Source organism: Colobus angolensis, unplaced genomic scaffold (genome assembly GCF_000951035.1).
Source record: "Colobus angolensis palliatus isolate OR3802 unplaced genomic scaffold, Cang.pa_1.0 Scaffold1, whole genome shotgun sequence".
NCBI lineage: Eukaryota > Metazoa > Chordata > Mammalia > Primates > Cercopithecidae > Colobus > Colobus angolensis.
In genome coordinates this window covers 2,317,035-2,336,115 of record NW_012110918.1, presented here as the reverse complement: position 1 = coordinate 2,336,115, position 19,081 = coordinate 2,317,035, and the positions used below count along the sequence as shown (strand labels likewise).

General features: G+C 49.0%; 1 protein-coding gene across 1 annotated transcript in view; it reads right to left on the bottom strand.

Annotated features, from left to right (window-relative positions):
• Positions 1–9,907: 9,907 nt before the first annotated feature.
• PRKCA (protein kinase C, alpha) overlaps positions 9,908–19,081 on the bottom strand; it is a 363,042-nt gene continuing 353,868 nt past the window's right edge. The window contains exon 17 of the mRNA XM_011930418.1: positions 9,908–11,350. Coding sequence (XP_011785808.1) covers positions 11,186–11,350 — 165 coding nt within the window. The 3' untranslated portion in view covers positions 9,908–11,185. The remainder of the gene's footprint in view (positions 11,351–19,081) is intronic.

Sequence of the window (19,081 nt, the reverse complement as noted above, 5' to 3'; positions counted from 1 at the left end):
GAAGGTCCACAGTGCGGGAGAAGGTCCACAGTGGGGGAGAAGGTCCACAGTGCGGGAGAAGGTCCACAGTGGGGGAGAAGGTCCACAGTGCGGGAAAAGGTCCACAGTGGGGGAGAAGGCCCCCAGTGGGGTCTGGCCCTGAAGTTCCCCTCCCATTGCTACATCTGACCCGCTCATGGGACAAGGCTAGGAAGATCAGACTCAGTGCCCAGTCTGGCTGTGCTGCTTAGGAGTTGTGTATCTGGAAGCTGGTGAATTACTTTGGGGTTCAGTTTCTCCATCTCTGAGATGTGAACAATGGCCTCCATCCGATGGAGGTGCCATGAGGATTAAATGAGATGGGTGTGTTCAGATGACAAGCTAGGCACTGCATGCATGCCAGCCCTTCCCCTCCTGCCTGCGTGCTGGACTCTGCTTGTTTGGGACCTCTCCTTTCCAGCCTTTCCATTGCACCTCAGCCTCCCTGCCTCCTCCCCCAGGAAGGCATCTGGTGTGCTCACATCTCTGCTCTTGCAGTTGACTCCATTTGTCTGGTGTTGCTCACCTACATGTTGTTATTTAAGCTCCCTGGACTTCCCTTTCTTCTGCAAAATGGACACAGTAAACGGCACCTATCTGGGGGCAGGGGCTGTCATTGTGGGCTTTAAATAAATGCGCATAAAGAACTTAGAAGAGTGCCTGGTACACTTCTGATAATCAATCAGTGTGTGTGCATCTGTATGTGCACAGGTGTGTGTCTGTGTGCATGCGTGTCTGTGTGTGCATGTGTGTGTCTGTGTGTGCATGTGTGCGTGTGTGCATCTGTGTGCATGTGTGTTTGCATGTGTCTGCGTACAGCTTGCGGGCTGCCATTTACAGCCCCCTTTAGACTTTTGATTTGTGCCATTTCCACCTGTCTGTTGAGTCCCTGAGCCCACCACTAGCTCTTTCATTTCTCTAGAACCATTTTCCACTTTCTCCCCTTATGCCTAGAATAGGCCTCTTTGCAATGTATTTATTGAATTAGCTTTGTTAAAAAAAGAATCTTGGGGAGACATCCAGTTCTGCTTTCTTAGAGCCAAAAGCACTTCTCGCCCACTCCCTGCAGGCAACGCCCTGCTCTCTGTGTTGTGCACTCCCAGGATGGGGACAGAGTGTGAAAATAGATGGCCTCGGCCTTTGCCCGTGTGCATGAGCATTTTAGCTGAACCATAATTTCATCCCCAGAGCACACAATAAGCCAGGGGCAGGGAGGAAGCTCAGGGAGTTAAATAATCACTCAAGTGTAACCACAGGCAGCCATTGCCTCTAGATTCTGGGCTGAAGGACAGGGGTTGAGAACTGGTGTTTCCTAGGCTGAAGTTCATCATGAGTTTGAGAGATGATCTTTAATTCGTTATTTTGTGTATATCTTATCTCCTTCATTAGTGTGTGAACACCTTCAGGGCAAAGCCCATGGCCTAGTAAGGGTTTCTGGAACATGTTGCTAGGCTCAGAGCAGTCTTGGGATCCATTCATTGACTTAGTCATTCAACAAACATTTTGAGCTCCTGTTATCTGCCAGGCTCTGCTCTAGGTGCTGGGATGTAGCAGCAAACAGGATGGACAAGCTGGCTCCTCTTAGAGCTTCTACTCTCATGGGAAAGGGTGTGCATGTACACACGTGCGCGCACACACAGGGGAGAGAGAGAGAGAAAGCCAGTTAGCACCTCTCCGAACTCTCTCTCCCGGCCATTGAACCCTTGGTCCCAGAGCTGGGCGTGTGAGGATGAAAGGCCATGGGGAAGGCTGGGTGATGGGAGCCACAGAGGGCTTTCAACAGGGAAGGGTCTGCTCAGGCAAGGTCCTGCTGGCTGCTGAGCAGAGAGGGCCATGAGGGTTAAGGAGGCCAGAGAGGAAGAACAGGGGAGATGGAGAGAAGGGGAACTCTGAGTATGTTTTAGAATAGGGTTTGTAACAGTGGCAGCACCGACATTTGGGTGGGATGACACCTTGTTGGGGGCTGGGGGTATCCTGTGCATGGTGGGATGTTTAGTAGCACCTCTGGCCTCTACCCACTCGATGCCAATAAAACTTCCTTCTGGTTATGACAACCAAAACGGTCTCCGGACATTGCCAAGTGCCCTGTGGGTGTCTGCATGGCCTCTGACCGAGAACCCTGATTTAGAGTAGACCCAACAGTGCCTGCTCATGAACTCGATGGGCGTGGTGGGCATGGGACGGGGAGGCCAGTACTGGGCAGGACTCGTTTTTGAGTATCCACTTTGGGTGGCACACAATGCCCCTGGAAGGGCAATTGTCCACTGCCTGGTGCTCAGGTTGTCTCTGCTGCATCTGTGGGGCCAGGAGGACCAGCCATATTGGATACGCCTCTGAGACCTCCCTGCAGGGGTAAACTTGGGTGGAGCTACTCAGTCCCTCGGGTCACTAGCTGCCTGTGAGGATGCTGCTTGATGGCCCACTCTGCTTCATTCCGCATTGCAGCCATAATGAAATAAAATAAAACAGCACACTGGCGGAAGCAGAGAGCATGCTCAATGGCCATGGTAAGCTACTCTGCTGGGCAACGTGAGGAATAGCCACAACTACACACATGTGAGGTCAACCAACCCAGAGTGAAGGTCAGGGCCAGCCCAGGGGGGCAGAGGCCACATTGCTCTGAAGACCTGAAAATTGACCTTTGCTTTTCTTCAAAATAGCCTCCCCGCCAGCCCTCACATTGGCAGCTGAAAGACCCTTCACTCCCAGGAGGTTGAGTGTGACCACGGCATCTCAGGGATGGAAAAATCCACCAAGAGGATGCTGACACTCGAGTAATCTGGCTGGAGCAAGGTGCAGAGGGAAGAGAGCTCAGGGAGGCATGTGTATGGATGCAGACTGCTGGGAGGCACAGGCTGGGCTAGGCAGGTGCGGGATTAGGGGGCTATGGGAGGGAGGGTGGCAGCAGTGGGTTGAAGCCATGAGCACGAGGGGAGAGCATCCCCCAAAGGTGAGGGAATCAGCAAAGATTGACTTCGCCAAGGTTGGATCTTGGCTTTGGTGTTTGTTGTTAATTTTTTTTTTTTTTTTTGAGATGGAGTCTGGCTCTGTCCCCCAGGCTGGAGTGCCGTGGCGCAACCTGCGCTCATTGCAAGCTCCGCCTCCTGGGTTCACGCCATTCTCCTGCCTCAGCCTCCTGAGTAGCTGAGACTACAGGCGCCCGCCACCGCACCCGGCTAATTTTTTGTATTTTTTTATTAGAGATGGGGGTTTCACCGTGGTCTCGATCTCCTGACCTTGTGATCCGCCTGCCTCAGCCTCCCAAAGTGCTGGGATTACAGGCGTGAGCCAATGCGCCCGGCCTAATTTTTTTTTTTTTTTTTAAGAGACAAGGTCTCCTTCTGTCATCCAGGCTAGAGTGCAGTGGTGCAATCGTAGCTCACTGCAGCATCGACCTCCCGGCCTCAAGTGATCCTCCTGCCTTGGCCTCCCAAAGTGCTGGGATTATGGGTGTCAGCCACCATGCCCAGCCTGTTTTAATTCTTTTTGAGGACAATTCCCTCCATTGCGTTGAGTTGTTAAGTGCTGGGTATTTTTGAATGTTCCACATTTGAACATTTCCCCCAATTTTTCAACCGTGAATAAATGCAGAACGAGGCAGCTGACACTCAAAGTGGGGATGGTCCTGAAGCTGCATCCACAGTGTGGCCAACAGGATGTGTGAAAAGTAACTATTTCTGGAGAAAATGTCTCAAGACTTGAGCAGAATTCATTCTGGAATCGTTCCTTCCAGTGGAAGAGCACCATCCAGCCTTGGATGATGTCATCAGTTGCTGGGCATCCCTTGCAGTTTGGGGCACAAGACTGTAAGCTCCGTGCAGTCAGGGACCATGCCAGCCTCTTCTTCCCCAGGGCCTGACACAACTCCTGGCCCTAAGCAGGCGCTCTGTGAACAGTGCATGAATGAATGAACGCAGGACCTGCCAGAACACCGTCCCAGTCACCGTCTGGGCTTTGATTCAAAGAAAGACATATTTTTTAAGTAAGTAAAAAAAAAAAAAAAAAAAAAGCCACTACAAATAGAGGGTCATGCCTGAAAAACAGGTGAAGAGATGAAAGTGTTCTGTGGAGTGTGTCTGAAGTCAAATGGTATTTGTTGAACACCGGAGGAAAAATAATTGCCATACTGCAAAGGGATGTAAATAAGGCCAAGTACACAAAGGAATGATCATTATTTTTATTCATACACACTTGCTTCCAAACTACAATTAATGTTTCTAACAAAGCGTATCATGCAAACGGAGATTAGAGGTTATACAAACTGAAAAAAAGCAATGCAGTAATTTATACATCCATCTCCTCTGCTATATAACCAAATGGTGTTTGACGGTTGAATGGCCTCTACATTTTGTCAGTAGGTGCTTATACAGAAGGAAAAACCTCAACCTCCGTCTCTTCCTCCAAACAAAGTTGGGGTCTTACGTGATGTTTTTCAATTAATGATTTAAACGTAGTATGTCCTTCACACACAAAAATCATGTAGCAAAAGCAATGACTTCAAATGCTTTGTTTATAAAAGATATTCTGAAAGACCCTAACAGAAGGGATGTGAGGTTAATATTTAGAAAACCTTTAGACTCAAAATAGTAACTGCCTTCATGATTGATTTGGAATATTCCAGTAAACCAACCCTTCAAGAAAAGAATTACATTCTTCCAGGAAGAATATCAACAAAAGTCTACAATCACAGGAAAGGATACTCCTGAAGTTAAGCAGAGTTGACAAAGACAGTCGTTTAATCAGAAAATGCAAAGCCGCCTTTTATCTTATTTTAGAAAAAAAGGTTCTTATAAAGTGGACTTGACACCTATTTTCTGAAAAGGAGGGTTCTGTCTACTCGCATAAGCAATAACTATGAAACAGACGTCAATAGGCACGTTTGCTGCTGCCTCTTATATCTTGGGAGATCGAAGTATTTCTGAGTTGCCCAGTGGGCAAAATCCTTACAGGGCATCTCTGAATCTTCACCCAATGTGAGAGACCTGGGGACCAGGGGGGTCTGGGCACAGAGCCAAGGAAGCATCCTCCTCCCACCAAAAGGTGGCCACAGAGCCTCACGGAGCAAGGAAAGGGGTCCCAGAAACCCCTGGGAGTCCTATTCCAGGGCTGCCTCTGGATAGGGGACACTAAAAATATCTTTCCTGTGGTTTGAAAGTTTCTAAACCTTAAGCAGTTGCCCCAGTGTCTATTAAAAACTTGCAGAGCATCAGTCTGCCAACAAGTTCCACCTGAACTTGTAGGTCATTCCCACGTGGACTCCACACCCTAGGAGCATGGGACAATCTGGCAGTGGGAGGGCAGGTCGGGGGCGCTCCAGCTGACCCAGGCTGAGTCCTCCTACAACCTCCAGGGGATTGGAATCTTAGGAAATCGTCAGTCGCTTTATTCTAAAAACTCATTTTTAAAGAATTATTAAAGTTCTCTATAAAAAAGTACAAATGGCCCAGTATATTCAGTTGCTGTACTGGAATTAACAAATCATTTCTTCCTTTAGGTTAAGAAAAAGTCTTTGGAATTTGCGGGCTTTTGTGTAGGGTCACTGTAAGGCGGTTGGATGGCTGAGTGTGACCTCCACAGTTATTAACTGTCACCTGATCACATAGATGAGGGGCATAGGGGTCAGAACCATTCGTGCTGTTGACCTTCCCAAAGAATCCCAGACACTATGGAATTAACACAATTCTGTTGACCCCATTTCTAGATGGCGGCCTTCATCCATGTGTACATCAGGTAACCTTCCCAATTTTCTGGATCTTCTAACAGCAGAAACAGATAACGTTCCCTAGATCTACTGCGTCAGCCCGAATGGGAGGAGACAGGAGTGTTGACGGTCCAGTGCATTTCACAACATGGAGCCCAAGCAGCTTAAGGAAAATGACTTTTAAAAAATATTTTGGCTGGGCATGGTGGCTCATGCCTGTAATCCCAGCACTTTGGGAGGCTGAGGTGGGCAGATCATGAGGTCAGGAGTTCAAGACCATTCTGGCCAACATGGTGAAACCCGATCTCTATTAAAAACACAAAAATTAGCTGGGTGTGGTGGCGGGCACCTGTAGTCCCAGTTACTCAGGAGGCTGAGGCAGGAGAATCGCTTGAACCTGGGAGGTGGAAGTTGCAGTGAACTGAGATCGTGCCACTGCACTCTAGCCTGGGTGACAGAGCAAGACTCTGTCTCAAAAAACAAACAAAACAAAAAACAAACAAAAAACCAAAAATGTCCTGGCTGGGCATGGTGGCTCATGCCTGTAATCCTAGCACTTTGGGAGGCCAAGGCTGGCGGATCACCTGAGGTCAGGAGTTTAAGACCAGCCTGGTCAACGTGGCAAAATCCCATTTTTACTGAAAATACAAAGATCAGCTGGGCATGGTGGGGGGCACCTGTAATCTCAGCTACTTGGAAGGCTGAAGCAGGAGAATCGCTTGAACCCGGGAGGCAGAGGTTGCAGTGAGCCGAAATCGTGCCACTGCACTCCAACCTGGGCAACAAGAGTAAAACTCCGTCTCAAAAAAATAAAAATAAATTTTGCAACACTCCTTGTCAAACTGGTGTGTGGCCACTAACAGGGCGCCCTTGTCCTTCCTGGTGACTGTCATGCCTACTGCTGTCCTGGTAACTCTCACGATCACAGCCTTTGGGCCCCCGGCTCAGCGTCTGTTTTGTGATTACGATTGTCTGGTGTGCCCAGCAGGGGAAATAGGCACTCCTACCCTTGTTGGGTTATAAAGAAAAAGGAAATGGTGTGATATGTACACACAAGAAATAGGTGACTTCAGAAGACCAAAGTGAGAAAATGACTGTCAGATGGTATCACCTTTCTGAGGCTTCTAAAAATACAAGACTGTCACTTTTTCTCTTTTCAGTACTGAGAAAACAAAAACCAGCAAAACACAAAAACAAAAACAAAAACCTCTGAAATGTCTCCTAAGTGGAACCAGGTGGGAACTGCAGTGTTAGTTGTGTGGTGTTAGTTGTCAGTTGTGCGGTGTTAGTTGGTTTTACGACTTCTCCATTTATCCTCAGCTGCCATAATTCTTGGCAGGAAGCCAGAGAGGAAAATGGGCAGGAACCTACTGGCCTCTGGGGTACGCTGGATGGTCTGGCTCTGCCCAAGAACTATGAGCTACTTCAAGGTGGGGAGGGGAAAGGGGCTTCCAGCAGCTGGTGGGGATGTTGTTAGCATTTGGGGGGTTTTTTCTGAGGAGGAACAGACTGTGTCCCTGGCAAAACACTCTCTTGAGGGCCAGCAGACGGAAACTTCCATCTGCACCAACCACCTCCGATGGGAAGCCGTTGACAGTGGCACCCCTTCCTCTCCCTCCTACTGCAGGCATATTTCTGGATGCACCCAAACCCTGTTCTTCTCTGGCTCCTTCCTGACTGCAGCCCCCGCCTCCCTCTCTTCTCAGCACGTCCGTGGGGGTTCTCTGGAAGTCTGCACCCTCCTTCCAGGAAGTCACCACACTCGCCTAAGGACTTTGGTTCACAGAGGTGCTCAACAATCATTTGCTGGGTTAGCCTGAATCTTGGTCTTTCCGGCCAGGCTTCCAGAGCTCTTGGTCCCATGGTTTTCTATTAAAATTCGGAATAAGAAGGTCTAATACATGGCCTCAGAAAGGGCAGACAGTGGCTCTGCATGGACCACACGAGGCCAGGGGATGAAAGGAAGGGGAGCGCTGCTGGAGCAATCATTTTGACTCCTGTGGTTTCCGATCTGCCTTTTGAATTAGTTCTTGCCTGGATGTGGGACTCGCATTAACCTCGGAGGGTGGCCCCCGGCAGCATTCCAGTGACTTCCTTTCAAAGCGAGCACCTGGTGACCTTCAATTGAAATGCCAAGAGATGGGCTGCCAGCCCATGGCCTGCAGCCTCGGGGAAAGGCTCTGCCACCCAGGAGCGGCCACCTTCCAAGGAAAGAATGCAGAGCCGTGTGAACGGCCTGCTGTGGTCATGGCTCCATGGGTCCCGCGGGGATTTGGACGGTGCTAGATTCTGCCTGGTGGCCTAGACCTCTGCAGGCCCTGGCAATCAGGTCGTGCTCAGGAGCAAGGACTTCCCAAAGGGTCCCCCAGATACCTCACACGTGGCTGCGGCAGTTCCACAGCGCACCCCTCGCCACCATCTCATTTCACACAATGCCCACGAAGGGGCCAGTACCATAGAATATTACAAACTGATTCTGAGGCGAGCCATTGCTCATGGTTATCTACATGACAGCCCGACAGTAACAGTCTTGGGCTGCTGAGATCTGTAAAGCCCTAACCATTACCCACATTCAACACTCAGCAATGGATAAAGCAGGTTCCACATGACAACACTGCACCAGGCCCTGATTTTGACTGTTTGCCCCCGGGGTTTGTTCTGGGGTCTGCTGTCCCTCAGGCAGTGTGCTGGGCACCCCCGTCGGGCCATTTTCTTGGGAAACTTTGCCACACAGTCTGAGGGAATAACAGCCGGCTGAGATGGTTGAATGTGTTTCCTAGAGAAACAAACTTGTGGGTGATGGGGTTGCAGGGAAGGCCTGAGCCTGCTGCTTGCTTAGAACACACAGGCCATTTGGGGTGCTGAACAAGGATCCCTAACCCCATGTGCTCCTCCATGGGACCTTCCTCCTCTCTGGGGGCCTCATGGGGGTCCGTCCTGCTGCTGCTCCATTCTGGGCAGGGGGACCGGCCCTTTTTGTCTCCTAGGCTCTTTCTATAAACCAGTCCCTTTCCCCTCGGATCAAAGGAGGTGCACCTGGTCAGGACACGAACCCAGATTGTGCACTGAGCCGCAGGGCCGCAGGGACAGGGGAGCCAGGCCCCCCTGGAGTCTTGATGTCTATGGTGCATAAAAGATGGCAGAAGAAGTAGCTCTTTTCTGGCCGGGCCCATTCCCTACCCCGTCTCTCCTTCTACTCAGGGTTGCCAGGACCACCTGAGCCTCTCACCTCAAAAAGCCTTTCATGGGTGTATGTTCTGTGAACTTCAGGCAAACAGCCAGAGGAGAAAAATAAGGCGAGCTTAGCTGGGAGATGCTTCTGGGACGGAACAGAGTGGCTCTCTACAAGGACCGACAGCTACTTTCACTCTCTTTCTGTTTGTGGTAGAACCTGGCTCCTCTGAGGACCTTGCACGGGGGGTGTCTCACCAAAGCAGCGTGCTCCTCCCAAGGCTGGAAAGGCCAGTGCCACAACGGCTGGAAGGAAGTCCGCGGCCTCTGAAAAGCAGGTGCTGGTGCCTGCAGGACACGGCTGTGTTGGTCTCATGAAGTCTGTGCGTGCTGGAGCAAGCGACAGGTCGTCACAGAGGCAGCAAGACAGCACGCTTCCTGCGTGTCCAGTACACACAGCAAGAGGGGAGTCTCCCCATCCGTCCCACCCCTGGAGTCAGCAACAGTCGCAGGCTGAAGGGAAGAAGGAAACACACACACACGGACACACAAAGGTCAGCCCAGGTGCTGCAGCAACGCCACACGTGCACCAGTGTACTAGGCAGACCGCAATCACACACTTCCTGTTGTCCCCAAGAGGAAGAGTGGCAGAGGAACTGGGATGAAAGGTGGCATTAAGAAACCAAGAGGGAGTGTCAGCTCAAAAATAGTCCTCGCCCATAAAAATTTGTTTGCAGATAGAATCAAATATATATATATATACACACACACGTAGTAAGAGCCTAATCTATCATGTAAAGTAGCCATTCATTTTTGAAATTTTATCTACATTTAAAAATTAATCTATCTGATACAGTGCCCATGTGCGGGGAGGGAAAGCACAGAAGCAACGGATTCAGCTAAAACTTAATTAGAAAAGAGGATCAGAAACAAGAACCTGCACAAATAGAGCACAATTGTGTCTTATAAAATTATTATAATACTCTCTTTATACTTGATACGATTATATCAATAATATAGATTCACTTGTTATTAAGGTTTATTATAAACATGCAAAATTCATTGCATGATGCATTTGCAAAACATATTAAAATCCTTCTAGCAATAAAACATCTTTGAGCTGTTAGGCATCCGGGTTTCCTGATTCTACAGCTCCAGGCGTACTAGAAATGGGAATCAAAACCGTATTATTTTTATCCCTAAGCGGACATCCAGGGCTAGAGAAGGGAGGAAAATCAATCAGTAGGGGCTGATGCTAGACTCAATACTTCCAGTAAGTTACTGTGCATCGTACTTTCATAAACGACAGTGCAGCCTATTAAATAAATAAGTACAAAAGGGGAGAGGGCGTACACTTCAGCTTCTTGAGAAGGATAACAAGGTAGGCAGCAAAATATTGGTGTGTGGGGGGTGGCTGTTGGCGAACAACACTGGTGAGTAGTGGCATGATTACTGATGGCACCCTGGATTGAAAAATAATCTCCCAGAGATTAAAATGAACGTACATACACACTGGCTTATCCTTGATCTGAAATGATTTCACATGCTTGTTCAGCAACGTCCTTAGACGATTTGGCCTCTTACAAAGAATGAAAGTATCAAGACAATTATCAGCCAAGGAGGGTACCAGATGACAGATTCACCCAACATTCATCTGAGGGTTTTTTTGTTTAAACTGGTAACTGCTGGACTATGGTTGGGTTAGGATTTGTCAATGTTTGGGAACAGTGATTAGGCTCATCCTGGCCTTTCAGATTCTAGGGGCTGTTTCCATGGAGGCAGAGAACGGACGCAGAGGGTATTTCGAGGCCTCACCCACCCCCAATCCCTCCCTGCTCACTCTCTTGGCTTCCTGTTCTTGGATTCCAAGACGTCTTGGGTGGAGATGTTTCCAGCCCCCTGGGATGGGATAGGCTCATTTTAACATCTCTGGTTGGGGGATTCCGATGGTGAAAAATCCAGATGGAGGGTATGGAAAGTATATCAAATTGTACCCAAAATGGGGCAACAGTCTGCTTGCTTTCTTGGAAGGGTTAACCTAGAGGCAGACGTAACTTCTACAGAATTAAACCGGACACCGTGCATGACGTACCATCTTCCACTAAGATAATGCTCTTGGTTGTAAGAGAGAGACCCTGAACAGTTAATCACATTTGGACTAATAACCCTACAATTTTCAGGCCTCCATATGGAATCAGACACAAGGCTGTGGCCTTAAAATTTTAGGGTTAAGGATCACTTCCCACCGTGGGGAGGGCTGGGGGCTGGGGAGGCATTTGTTCTCGCTGGTGAGTTTCATACTGCACTCTGTAAGATGGGGTGCACAAACTGGGGGTTGACATACGAGAACCCTTCAAAATCAGACTGGTCTATGTTAGCAATAACCAGCTGATCAGGCGGTGTTAAGACGGGCTGCCCTCGTGTGAAGAACTTGTCAAAGTTTTCTGCTCCTTTGCCGCACTGTGGAGAAAAGACAAAAAGAAGGAAAGGTCAGTCCACATGACAATGCACAGCAGCTCTCCGGGGGCCCTCTCTGGGGAGGGGCACGGCCCTGGGGAACTCAGCGCTGGTTAGGCAGGAGGAATCTTGGAAGACTTGCAGGCCTATTGGATTTAAAAGCCAGGCACAGCAGACAACGAGGAGTTACCCAACTATAAATCTCGAAATACCCCGAACAGAAGCCCTGGGTGGGAATGCAAGGCTGGCAATGAGGCAGCAACAAGGGGACAGCCCCTGTCCCCTCACGTCCACCTCACCGAGCAAGCGGAGCTGACAGCATGGAAGCCACGCACGCGGGGCTGTCAGTCACAGCTCCGTGTCCAAAGGCCAGGATGTTGGCTGGGGCTGCAGGCAGTTACCCCTGGACCAAGCGAGGGGGCTGAGTTACTGCCGACATCTGGTTCTTTGCCGCAATATTTGTAATGAAAAACTGTGTTATCCTTGCCTTCCTCCTGGGCTGCTCTAGCAACCCCAGCCCCTAAATTAAGCTTCAAGCGATATGAGGTAGGTGTGGCGGCAAGGCTGGGAGATTTGCACCTGGCCCAGCTAGGATTTAGCACACCTAGACACAGCTGGCCAGCGGGCAGGCTGGATGACTGGAGCTCATTTGCAGGGTGGTCTCAGGCTGGAGGTGGTTTGTATGGCACCCTGGGGAGGCAGGGAGAGGCCTGCTGTGTCGGCTCTTCCTCTCTTCCAGGGTCCACTGGGGTGCTCTGTGCGCATCGAGGCTGCAGGCAGAACTGCTGCATTGGAGTCTCTGAGACACATAGCCGCTTAGGCAGCATGGCTTGGTAGCCTGACCCCAAAAGTGGGGAAGGGGTGTCTCTTCACTTTGTCAGCCACCCACAAGGGTAGTGGCATGTTGAACTCCCCAAAAGCCCAGGGTGATTCTAAAGCAGGAAGAGTTTCACTGAGGATCCTAAGAATGGTTTTCAAGATGTTGCCAATTATTGCCCTGGGACCTGCTGCTAGCACCACAGGGCCAATATGAATTCACGCTGAGCTAGCACATGTTTCAAACTAACTAGGCATCCTTGGGTCTCTAACAGAGAATAGCTCGGGATTAACTGTGAAGTGGGGTCCACCCAGTTTGCTCATCTGTAACACTAGGAGAATCATCACACCTCCTGCCAAGGCTGTCATGAAGGTGAAATGTATGGGGTTTTGCACAGAGCCCAGCAGAGGCGAGAGGCCGCGCGTGCTGCTAGTGTTTTTATAAGGCAGTTGAGTCTCACGGGCTGTGCTTTCTCAGCTCCTTTTTCACACTTTCTCTTCTAGGAGGTGTGCTTGAGAACCTTTTTTTGTTTTGAGACAGAGTCTTGCTCTGTTGCCCAGACTGGAGTGCAGTGGCATGATCTCAGCTCACTGCAACCTCTGCCTCCTGGGTTCAAGTGATTCTCCTGCCTCAGACTCCCGAGTAGCTGGGATTACAGGCATGAGCCACCATGCCCGGCCATGAAGCTACTTTCATTACCCTTTTCCCACCTACTTTTCATCAAATAAAACCTGCTCCTAAGGACCTGTTGAAGTGGAAAGCATGTCATAAATTCAAAGTAAGGTTTTTATGACAGACAGCTTTCCTTTCTGGGTTTACTAATTTTTTTTTTCTTTTTTGAGACAGGGTCTCACTCTGTCACCCAGGCTGGTGTGCAGTGGAGTGAGCATGACCCACTGCAGCCTCAACCGCCTGAGCGCAACTGTTCCTCCCACCTCAGCCTCCTGAGTAGCTGGGACTGCAGGTGCACACCACCACACCTGGCTATTTTTTGTATTGACAGGGTTTCACCACGTTGCTCAGCCTGGTCTTAAACTCCTGAGCTCAAGCAATCTGCTGGCCTTGGCCTCCCAAAGTGTTGGGATTACAGGCGTGAGCCACTGCACCTGGCCTCTGGGCTTATTTGCATTTTAATAAGCGACCACCTACTCTTCACCCAAGGAGATTTCACACCGCAATGAATGGTGAGTATGTGGGTGACATGTGTGGTGGGGCAGAGGGGATGAGAGGCAGGGGCTATCTCTGTGCTTTCAAGTTACTCTGCGGAGCCATACAGACATGAGGCTTACTGTCACATCCGTCCTGCCTCTCACACGTGGGGTAGCAAAGCTTGCACTCTCACACCCCACGTGTCCATGGTATATTTCCTTGGAAGAGCACAAAGCACCTCAAAGCCAAGGTCAGCAGAGGCAGAATCTGCAATTCACATTACCCTATGTGTATAGGCCATTTGCAAACACCAAGAAAGGCTCTTTGAAAAATAAATAAGGGCACGCTGTTTCTTCCTAGGAATTAATCGGGAGTCTGTACTTAATTCATCAGTTAAAACAAATAGAAACCAACTTTCCTTGGAATTCCACATTCAGATGCTGCTGTGATGATGACAACAGCCAAAGAAATAGCCCTCCTCTGGATATACCAGTGGTTCTCAACCAGGGATGATTCTGCCCCCAGGGAACCCATTTTTGGTCGTCATGACTTGGACGGGACGAGCCTGGCATCTAGGGGATAGAGGCCAGGGATGGTGTGGAACACCCTACAAGGCCCAGGACACTGCCCCTGCCCCAAAGAATGATTGGCTGAAAATGTCAACAATCCTGCCGCCGAGAAACTCTGGGATATACCAAGACTATCGTGTGAGGCTGAGTAGGTCCTAAGATCCGTGTGAGGGCAGACATGAAGCCAAAGTAGGGAATTGGGCAGGAGCAGCTGTATGCAAGAGTGGACAATGGAGAAGTGGCAGAAGTCCCAAGGCAAAAGCATTTGGAGCAAGTGTGACAGCTCTGTGGAGCTGGCTTTGGGAACATCCTTTTGGAACCTGATTCATCAGTACTCATTGCCTATAAGAATTCAAGTGAACCTACGATCAGGGCTCCCAGAGGCTGGGATGTGTGGTCCTTTAATAAGAGATCATCTGTGCTTCTCCTGATACTCACTAACCATGCAAAGATGAGCAAGACGGAATTTCTGGAAAAAATATAATAAAAGGACATGAGTCCCCAAAAGGACGAGCAAAGCAAGCCAATGTAAAATGTTCTCTCCCTGAATGGCGTGAAACCGGGAGGCGGAGCTTGCAGTGAGCCCAGATCGTGCCACTGCACTCCAGCCTGGGCGACAGAGCGAGACTCCATCTAAAAAAAAAAAAAAAAAGTTCTCTCCCTTTTTCACAGAACACATTGGATGAATTTAGGGCTGCACAGATAGACTAGATGTCTAGGCTGGATGTCTGTCCTGCTCTAAATTTATCAATGTGTTCTGCGAAAAGAGTACACAGGTCTGACCCTTTCAGTCCCATCTTTATGGCATTTTAGTCCCGTCTTTATGGCATTCACGAATCATTGTCCAATGGGACGTTTCCAAAAGCCATGGCTTTACTGCCAAGGAAAAATAAAAAGCAAACTCAAAGGAGATCTCCCAAGCTCTAAAAAGGGGACCACAGAAACCTTCCCACTGAGAAGCCTGGAGAGGGAGGCTTGAGGGCATCCAATTCTAAAGCTGGTGTCCAGAGAAAGGTCACTCCTGAGGGTGCCCACTGCTTGAAAAGCTAAGTACTATGATAAAATGGAACAAAAATCCCTTCCTGGTTAAGGGCTCGTGTTCTGCCTGTGCTGAGGTCTGCAGAGCTAAGGGGGAAGTTGTGGAGCCTAGATCAACCCAGTTGCTGCCCTGCAGTCACACTGAGCGCAGCTGGTCTCAAAACTGCTCACTGCTGGAAACACCTTCCTCTTCTTTCTCACTGTAAATCTCTCTGGAATTTTCCTTGAACTCAAAGAGGGAGAAATCTCACTTTAACAAACGAAAGCTTTTCTTAAATTGGTTCTCTTCGGTGGAGAGACAAGAGGCAGGCACAGGCCGAGGGCGAAGAGTAGAAACTGAACCACTGAAGTTCAGCCACATCAACCACGGGACAGAAATGAGCCATGGGTGGATCTTAGCAAGCAGGGGAAGAAAGCCTGGAAGGGCTGCAGGATGACCTGAGGGTTAGATCTGCTCCGAGACTCAAGAACTTTTTATTCTTAAGGAAATCAAGCCACAAAGAAGTCTCCTTCGCCCCACCAAGAGCCAGGGGGCAGCACAGCTATTTCTACTCCAGATTCGGCGTGGTGAGAAATATCATTTCCTTTTCCACCACAGAAGGTCTGCCAATGTGTTATAAATGAGCCTTCCACAGCTCTTTGCAAAAGTAGCCCTGGAAATAGACAATCTACTATCAGTCAAATTGGAGAAGATCTTGAACTACTCGTTTTCCAAGATGTTAATGTGGAAAACTACCCCCATCACCATCACCACCACCATCACCGTCACCACCACCACCACCACCTCCTACTGAAAAAGACAATGAAAACCAGAGATTTCTGGATCCTTGGAGAAAGGAAAAGCAGTAGATTCAAGAAGCTACTGCATTTCTAATATGGAAGAGATTCTTCCTATTATCAATGATCTAACCTTACTCATCACCATGAGCTTGATGGGCAACGGCCTCAGGTGCCATCTTGGAGCTGAGCAGGCAGCAAGAAAAGGCAAAGAGGGCTGAGGGGCACCAAGCATGACTGCACGAACGCCAAGTGAATGAGTACAAGATGACTGCAGGCAGCCTCCCGCCACTCCTCAGGGATGAGGCAGGCAGGTAATCACCACCGCCATTGGAAGGGCAGCCTCTACAGCAGTCTGTGACAGCAGGCAGGTGTGGTTGTCCATGGCCTCAGAGCTCTAGACCACCCAACAGCACATGGCCGCTAAAAGTAACATTTATACCTTGTGAGCGAAACTGGGCTGGGTGTGCACTATCTCCACCTCCAAAGGTCACCCGCGTCTTTCGCCGACTGAGGCTTTTGCCCTCTGGGATGTGATGGGTACCACACGATGGGTATGGGACAGAGATAAAGGGGAAGAGGACATCAGGGGGTGGTCAGACCCAACCAGTCGGCGTGTGACTCTTGAACTCCCTGAGACCAGGCGATGTCGGCACCCAAGGGAAAGTGGGGACACAGAGGGGAGAAGGATGTGGCCAGAGATCAACAGCCCCAATGTATAGCTTTGGCAAACTCAATGCATCTCTCTGTGAAGGTAAGATGGGGATGTGACCATCCACCTTCCCAGGCTGTTGTGAGGATCCAGGGAACTAGCGGGCATGAGGCCCTTCCTCAATGAGGAGGCAGGACAGACATAAGGTACACCCTGTGAAGCAAGCGCCAACATGTAAAAGGCATGTGATTGATACCTGAGGGATGAGTAAACGTTATTAATAAGCTACCTCCCTCTTTCTGATCTCTGGATTCAGGATTGAACTCCTTTGTCATTTTTGATATTCCTACCCATTTGGTCAAACTGTCAATGAATGCAACGAACCCAAGATAAATCAGGTGTGGTAAAGATGTTACGAAACATGAATGATGTGGACTCTGGGTGGAATCTGGGATTGCAATGTGCCCCCACTGAAGCCTTGTGTGGCAAACACACTGCTCAATGCTCACAGCCCCTTTCCTTCTGTGATAGGGTGTGGGGGAGACTGAGATGAAATGCAGGAGTTGGCTTTGTGGCTGATTCTTACCTGTGAGAGGTCTCTGGGCATGAGCAATACACGTGTTGGTCTCACCCCTGCCCTTTACCTCGGTGTCTCAGTCGTGTAGAATACAACCCCGTGGTCACAGCTATGGGAATTATGGGAAATATGAGTAGTTCAAAACACTGCCGTTAAAAAGCAAAACCAAACAAAACCCAGAAGAGGAGGAAGGATGCAGAACAAAGAAAGAGTAAAGGAATGTTGCAAGACTGTGGAGAAAGGAAACCTAACGAGGTGGGAGCTATCCCTTATGATGACCAAAGGCAGGATGTGCTTCATCGTAGGGGAACCCTCACTTGTATTTCAAGTCCCAGTGCTGGGGTAAAGTGGAGCACATAGCAACCACACCGCCACCATCTGCACAGCTCTCCAACTCGTGGTTGCACAGCGTCTTCATTTAAGTTAAATAACCAACAGCAGAAACGGGCTGGCGTGTATCGCTTGGGCTCCCTGGGAGGTAATGTCCATACTAAGGAGCCATCCAGCAAGGGGTCTGGCCATTGGTCTGCCCTTTCTCTGAAGATTAGCATGCTCAGGGAGCGGGCTTCGTGCATGACCAACACAAGCAGGGACACACGGTTAAGGGTTATAAAGTGGGGTTAGTTTGCTCATTTAGTCACCCAAGGTTCTGGAAACGTGCTCACCGAGGACCTGGAAGCCCACTGAAGCCAGTGCATTTTGGTACACAAAGTCTGGAGAATAAGAACGGACAAAGGAGAGGATTTGGAGAATAGTCAGTTCCTGGCCTTGGAAGTCCAGAATCAGGAATGGACACGTAAAGAATGCTATAAACCCACGAGAGCCGATGCAGAAACACCTCCCGGACACATTGCTAAGTGAAAGATGCAAGGGTGTGTAACATGGCACAACCTCATCTGTGTATATGTTTACACACACAGCAACTTTCTAGAAGGCTACAGAAAAGATCATGAAGAGAAGGACCAGTAGTTGGGGAGATACCTTTTCATTTATGTCCTTCTCTACCACTTAACTGTTCGTTTCACCAGATAGAGAGAACATGTTAATAGTAATTTTTAAAAGGGACTGGGACCCCTTTCACCTCCTGCCAACTTCATACAGTCTTTGGTTTCTCTGACAAACTTAAACAGTACTCAGCTCACCTACTGCGCTGCAGCATTATCTCAGAAAGGGAAAACTCTGTTCTGGAGGAAGGCCGATTCCGTTGATGAGTTTGCTGATAGAGGCCAAAAGCCACACATTAAATGAGGGGATTCCTTAGGTGTGAGAGTCACGTGTGTATGAGGGTGAAGGTTCTGGCTTATTGCCGGCTGTCATCTACGGAATAAAAACATGTACTCCATTTGGTCTTTATGTTAATGGCCAGATTTAGAGGATTTGAAGCTCTTTTTCCAAGAAAAGTTGTAATGGCCATAGTTCCTGGAAACCTTCACTGCCAACAATGGAAACCTGTCAATTCATACCATTTGATGTACACAGGGTCTGTATTTATGTCATCACTCATCACTGAAGCTCCCCGAGGCTTGCAACAGCCATGCTTATTTATAGTGATTATTAGTTTAAATGTCTCATTTCTTCCGATTTCTCTGCTAAGCAAAGTATTTGAGAGAGTAATGATTAAAGAATAGGAAAAACTGCTTTTGCTTCTAATTAGCCAAGTAAAAGGTGCTGTCTTAGACTAGCGTCGAGGCTTAAATCAAACCTAGATACAGCACGATGTGACTTCCGTAGTCTCCAAAGGCTGGTTAGTGTTTGTATGTTGCCGACAAACCTTCCCATTTTGAGATCTCAATTTTAATTGGCATCATTGTTACTGGCCCAACAGAAAGGCCAAGAGAATGAAGCTGCCTGCCACCCTAGAGAACTGATGAGACGTGGCCCAGGCTGCCTATGGTATGTGATCTGTGACACAGCCATGCCGGGGACCCTCCCTCCTTCTTTCACCTGCAGAGCCCCTGCACTATATACCTAGCTTGCTGGAGTCATTTTTAAAAGTACACAGTACCGGGGGATGTCCTTATGTTCAGGAAATACACATGGAATTACCTAGGTGTAAAGAAGCATTAACTCTGCAACTTACTCTCAAATGGTTCAGAAAAAAATAAGTATCTATTAAGGTTGGTACAAAAGTAATGGCAAAAAGAATGGAAGGTAA